Source organism: Austrofundulus limnaeus, unplaced genomic scaffold (assembly GCF_001266775.1).
Source record: "Austrofundulus limnaeus strain Quisiro unplaced genomic scaffold, Austrofundulus_limnaeus-1.0 Scaffold732, whole genome shotgun sequence".
Classification (NCBI taxonomy): domain Eukaryota; kingdom Metazoa; phylum Chordata; class Actinopteri; order Cyprinodontiformes; family Rivulidae; genus Austrofundulus; species Austrofundulus limnaeus.
The window spans coordinates 153054-159743 of NW_013953134.1; the positions used below are offsets into that span (position 1 = coordinate 153054).

Consider the following 6690-nt stretch of genomic DNA (forward strand, 5'->3'; position numbering starts at 1 on the left):
ATATTACCATAACATGTTACGATAACATATTACGATAACATGTTACGATAACATATTACCATAACATATTACGATAACATATTACCATAACATATTACCATAACATGTTACGATAACATATTACGATAACATGTTACGATAACATATTACCATAACTTATTACGATAACATATTATGATAACATGTTACGATAATATATTACCATAACATATTACAATAACATATTACCATAACATATTACCATAACATATTACAATAACATATTACCATAACATATTACCATAACATATTACAATAACATATTACCATAACATATTACGATAACATATTACAATGACATATTACCATAACATGTTACGATCCTTTGAGCGTATAATGAAAATGTCATCGGCGTATAAACTCATACTGTTAAACTAACGTGACAATCCTGAGTAAATCTCTTTTTTAAAAAGCAAAAATTAAGGTATTACTATGCTGAAGATGGGATTTCAAGAATAGATTATTTGAAAGGAGTTGCCATAAAATAGACGCCTGTTCAGCTTCGTGGTATTTATTGAATTAGTGACGACTAGCCAAACCAGTTTCCAGTATGTTGCCAAAATTGCTTCCAAGATCATGAGTTCAGGTCTTAAATGTGCAGCATTTAAACTGTCAAGAGTTTTTATTACTTGTGCTTTTCACTTCTGGAATAATCCCAATGCAAACATGAGGGTCAGGTCAACGTTTAAGAGGTAATGGTGAAAAAAAAAAGTTTAAATAAATGGCCTAGCACTCCTAAAGGAATACCCATCACCCATATCCAAAGGTTTTAGACTAAAGCCATTTTGTGTTTAGGAATGATGGTCTGTGTGCATTTTGGTCAAACCTTGAAAACTACCTTATGTACACTTGAGCAATATTGCAATAACACAACATCTCAAATGATCAGTTAGCTGTTATAGTGTTTTGAGCTATTTTTGTGCAGGCAAGGGACCAACTTCAGCAGCCATCTTGAATTGGGTTGACTCCTAAAGTTAATCAGTTGAAGTTGTTCAGCCAATCGTGTATTTCTAACAGTTTCATTGGGATTCATTCAGTGGTTAATGAAATATTTTTGCTAACAAACAGGCTTGAATTAATGCTGGTGTTTTAAGCTAAACTTATGCTCAGACTATGGGTTGGGGATAATGCTCATCTACCACCCCAAATGTTTCTGTCATTTGCAAAACTGGCTGAGTTGTAGCTTCTGTTGGCTCCAGTGGCCATCTTGAATCAGGTTGGCTCCAAATATTAATCAGCTGTGTACATCTAATTGATTTTTTTTGTTTCATTTAAATCTGTTCAGGGATCCATGAGATATTCTTGCTAACGCAGTTGATTCTAGTGCTTTTAGCAGATCTTGGGTGTTCAAAGTATAAACTGGGGGAGTCTCAGCTACTACCTGAGAACCATTTCTGTATTTGTCCAGATTGCTTTGCTGTGGCGGCCATCTTAAATCGGGATAACTCCAAATGGTAATTAGCTGGAGAGGTCATACGATTAATGTTTGAAAGTTTCATCAAAAAAAAGTTAATGAGCAGGGGCGCTGTCAAGGAGGGGGCCATGGGGGGACAATGGTCACTTTACAAAATGTCACATTTTTCTGGAAATCAGCTTTCTTTGCTCACCTTCAACTGCTCTTTTGAAAAAGACTTTACAGCTTCCACAGGTTAGAACTCCATAATGGCAGCCAGACGCCTCATCACCACAAATCACACACATTCTCTGAGGCTGCATCCTGGAGGGGAAAAAAAGACAAACGTGCTCTTTGGTTGAGTCATCTGAAGCTTATAAATTTTCTTTTTTATGGCCAGAAAAGGTAAATTAAGCCAAAACATTTCCTGCTTTCTAAGATGTATCATTTTGGGGTTAACTGGCTGAAATAAAGACTAGGATCTGGCACAGAATATATTATAAGGCTAATTATTTAAAGTTAAAATAAAAATAGTAATAAATACCCTGGGAATGCAGAGAAAGGGGATGGGTTCCTCTGAGATGGGTGCTGGTTCTGGGTTCCATCGTAGCTGCTGGCTGGGAAGCCCTCCTCAGTGACGCCCGCCGGCCAGAACTGAGGCTCGCCGGGGGGAGTTTGCAGCTGCCAGCGGGCGACAGCGTGCTGCGCGGCGGGGGAGTGCGTGCCACCATCGAAGCCGATGCCAGCCTTGGTGGACAGAGCGCACCTGGAGTCGGCCCTCACCTGGCTGGCGAGCTGCTCTGACGCGTTCAGGTCGATGAGGAAGTTCGGGGAGCCGTGCGCCTCCAGCCCCGGTCGAGGCGCGCCGAAGCCGCTGGGCTCCCCCTCGCCGATCCCGCGGGGCTGCTTGCTGTCCGCGTCGCAGCAGGTGTCGAGGGCGGGTATCTCGGGGGACGGTTCGAACCTCGTGCAGGACGCGTCCATGATCACGGAGGGCTCCCTTTCGTTTTTGATGAACTTACACGGAACCCCTGAGGTGGAGGACTGGCCCAAACTGACGCCGGGTAGACTGTCGGACACGGCCGCGCTCGTCCTCTGAACTTTGACAAAGTCTTCCCACGGGACATGGTCGGTCTTTAAATACTCACTGTTTCGGTCGTAAAACGGTTTTGCAGCCAGTGAAGCATCGATGATGTTACAGTCTTTATAAACTGCGCAGTCGCCGCTTGGATTCAGAGCGTGGATGTGCGCGCCAGCGGTGCCGAAATGACGCGCAGAGGACATGCAGCTCACAGATCGTGACTCGGCGGATGATTTTGAAGCGGAGCGACTAAAACCATCATCAGCCAGGTCACTTACCCTGGAATCTGTCGAGTCAGCAATCGAAGTGGTGCTGATGGCGCTCATCTTCACGTTTATTTTGCTTTCCATCTTAGTTTTTTTACTCCTGAAAGCTCGAAGCGCGCGCACGCCCTGCGCCGATGGAAAAGTTGGTGATAAGTTACAGTTTACTCCTTCCTGTCAACGCTGACTCTTTTACATGGAACAGAGTTTAAACCACATAAAATATGTTGGAACTGTTTTTTTGCTTCCTTTTGTTTTGTTGTCAGTCAGAGCGCAAACACATCCTCCTTCCAACAACCAAAATCCAAACTAAAAGTCCATCCTATGTTTGTCCGTGTCATGTTGTAAAAGTATAAATAAGCTCCTCGTTCCTCTTCACAGATTTCCAATATTCCTCGTTGTGGCTAAATATCCAACTGTTCAAAAAGATGGAAAGGAAAGCAACAAAGCTGAAAATCCCTCCTGGGATGAGAACAGTTCCACCGCACTGCCCTCACAGCAGACCTGAGCCTTCCAATCAGAACAACTTCTGAGTCAAGGGCCCAAAAAGTCTCCGCCCACAGGTTCAGAAGTGCAAAACTAGCCCATAAAAATGATTAGACTAAAAGCCACTGTTTCAAAAAAAGGAATAGCAAATCCAGTTTTCACTCATTTCATTTATCTGCAGCACTGAACTTAAAAAAAAAAGTAGCTATAAACACTTTCTACATTTTGCTGAAAATCAATGCAGACTTGAAACTGCCGATTGGTTTTCATTGGTTAAAGTTGTCCGAGCTGCTCGGACCACATGGATGAAAAAGTTTGATCCGGTTGTCGACCTTCAGAAATTCAACTGGTTATGATGGAGCAGAGGAGTGGGTGTGAGACACTGAGTATAAATCATCAAGAAGAGCAAGAACTGAACAATTATCAGACAAATCCAGGCTCGTGTGGCCGAATCATCGTCGTGTTGGTTGCACATTTTTTTTAAAGAATATTTGACTTTCCTCACTGGACTCCTCTGATTTACTTTTCTGTTATCCTGGTTAGAAGACAGAACAGGTTTTACTGGTTAATCAGTCAAGTGTGGATGTTGCTGATGCATAAAGTCATGATGCACACTCAGTCCTTGGCCCTATCTCCTGCGTCATTCTTTTTGACAACATCAGGAGGGATTCTCATGCTGTGGCCCACATAATGCCCAGATAACAATGACACATTCGTATCTGGATGATGTGTTCTGCAAATGCTGAAATGGCCTAGTTTTCTCACCAAACCTTTTATCTGCAAATGTGGCTCAGAGTGTCCAACAGCAACTTCCGCTGCCTTTCTCAATCAGCTGTCTACGGCTCCTGCAGGAGATGGATAATTGTATCAGGCTCTGAGATATTCGTCCCGTGCAAAACTCTATTTTCAGTTTTGTTTGAGTTTTTGAAAGTACTTCTTTATGTCCATTGTTTTTCTCTCAACCGCATAATAAACTTTTAGGAACTTGAAGCCAGCTTTTCTCTGTAGGAGTCTGCAAGCTTTACTATTTTACCACTGCTCTAATGAACTCTTAAAATTGAGGTAAAACAGTTGATCATGTATCTATTTTTCTATCTGCATATAGTGCTATTTTAGTCTATCAAAATTTTAGGTCTATTTAGGAGAGTGGATCTGTCTGTTTTGGTTTTTGGAACTTTTATACATATTAAATTATTAACTTTTTCCCCCATAGAAATATAACGAGATTTTTACAATTCCTCCAAAACATAGTTCTTTTTAAATTCAGCTTCAGCTTATTTGTCATGTTTTTGTCTTCTCGTGCTACTTGAACTTCTAATTAGCCATTTTTTTGTTACTTTTAACTCTTAACTTTCCTTTCACTACATGACTTTAAAATACCATTTTGTTCTAGTTTTAACAAGCTTTTAGCTTTTACATTTTAACTAATTTTTTTAGCTTTTAGCTTGCATTTTTTTATTAAACTCTTACGTTCCCTTTTGCTAATGTAATAGCCTTTTTGCTATCTTAGCATTTTTGTTGCTTTAGATTTTAAGCTATTAGCACACTTTTTGCTACCTTTACCTTTTAACAAAAATTTTGTAGCTGCTTTTGGTACTTTTAGCTATTAGTAAACAACTTTAGCTTTAGCTTGTAACTTGTAACTTTCTATAGTCTTTTGTTTCTGTTAGTTTTTGCATTTTACTACTTCGGCTTTTATTTGCTTCTTTTAGTTTTAAACTCCTTTTAGCTTTTAACTTTTTTGCTGCCTTGGATAAATGTAGCTTTTAGCTAGCATTTTGTTTCTGTCAGCTTTTAGCTTAAATAGTATACTTTGGCTTTTATTTGTTTCTTTTAGTTTTAACTAGAAGCTCATGTTAGCTTTTAATTATTTTATTTTATTATTTTATTTTATTTATCTTTTTGCTTTCAGTACTTTTAGCCTTTAGTTAGCATTTTGTTCCTGTTAGTCTTTAACTTACATTTTGCTACTCCGGCTTTTATTTGCTTCTTTAATTTTTAGCTACATATTTTGCTCCTTTTAGCTGCTGTTCTGAATTTGTTTAGCTTCAACAACTCAGTTTTGTCCTCTGTCTTAACTTGCAGCAGTCATTCAGCTGAAAGTGCATTTCCTCTGGCTGATATGTGCTTATTTCTGTTAGCCCACCTGATGAGTCTGCTGCAGAACACCCAGGCCTAAACTTCAAGCATCCGGTCCGGAAAAAACTGGTAAATATCTCAAGCTTTTTTATGTTTTTTTAAATCTTTTTAATCCAAACATTACTTATGTTCATGTCATTTTTTGTTTTAAAAGCCAAGAAGCCCCCCTGAGAGGGGCTGCAGAGTGTTGGGTTGCAGACGTGTGGACCACTTCTACAGAAGAGGTCAGACTGTTCTCATTTCTGCAGCTTCACAGCAGGCATGGCAGCACAGCTCAATCTGCTGCAGTCATTTTAAAACACATAATGTCTCTGTAGTCCCAAAGAAAACCAGCTTTCATTCTTATTACTTTCATTAAACCTCACGCTCAACATTTAACTGAGTCAAAGTGATAAAAAACAAAAGTTAACGTCTCGTTTTTAACATTTATGTAAAATCTCATTAAGTTTGAGAGAGAAAAGAAACACTAATACTAAAGTGCTTTATTTTATGACTAAATGAAAGAATCAAATAAATGTCATTGTTTAACTTGAACGAGTTGCTTTTCTGTTGTGCAGTCATAAATCATTTTACATAGAGCATAAAAACAGGCTTCAACAAGCAGCTCCTTTCTGTCCTGCCTGTTAATGAAACAGAAGCTGAGAAAATGAAGAAAATAAAGAAGGAAGACATCATAGTGCCACCATGTGGTTAGATACACATAGGCTCAAAGAGAGAGAAAAGTTTCCAAACGTAATTTTTTTTTTTTTTTTGATCAAGGTCTTTTTATTAAATTTTTTTAACAAACCACAAAAAAGAACAGACTTACAAAAACACAAAACAAAACACACAAACCCAAAATCCCTCCCCTCCCTCCCCTCCTATACCGGATCCACTGAAACAACCAAAATCGATCTTGTATTCATACAAGTGATACAATAAACAGGTTTGTGTACAATGAAACAATATTCAACCTTTACACAAAATTAGCTGCCAAATTTTTTTCTACATAAGATATAAATGGCTGCCAAATGTCAAAGAATTTGTTTACAGATCCCTAACAGTATATCTAATCTTCTCTAAATGAATGTAAGACATAACTTCTCTTAACCAGTGACCATATACTGGAGGATGTGGATCCTTCCATCGAAGAAGAATAAGTCTTCTAGCCAGTAGAGAGCAGAAAGCTAACACCGTCCTCTGATGTTCACCGAGGGAAGCTTCTGCTGGAGCCGAAGAGAGAGATGAATGGTGATGGATGAACAGTTCGTCCAAATAGTCCTGAAAAGGTGTCAAAGATGCCTTGCCAG

The 6690-nt window shown here is 39.1% G+C and overlaps 1 protein-coding gene across 1 annotated transcript in view; it reads right to left on the reverse strand.

Moving 5' to 3' along the window:
* pgr (progesterone receptor) overlaps positions 1-3251 on the reverse strand; it is a 16517-nt gene extending 13266 nt beyond the window's left edge. Inside the window, exons 1-2 of the mRNA XM_014028241.1 lie at positions 1977-3251; positions 1647-1756 (exon numbers count right to left, since the gene is read on the reverse strand). Coding sequence (XP_013883695.1) covers positions 1647-1756; positions 1977-2863 — 997 coding nt within the window. The 5' untranslated portion in view covers positions 2864-3251. The remainder of the gene's footprint in view (positions 1-1646; positions 1757-1976) is intronic.
* Positions 3252-6690: the final 3439 nt, after the last annotated feature.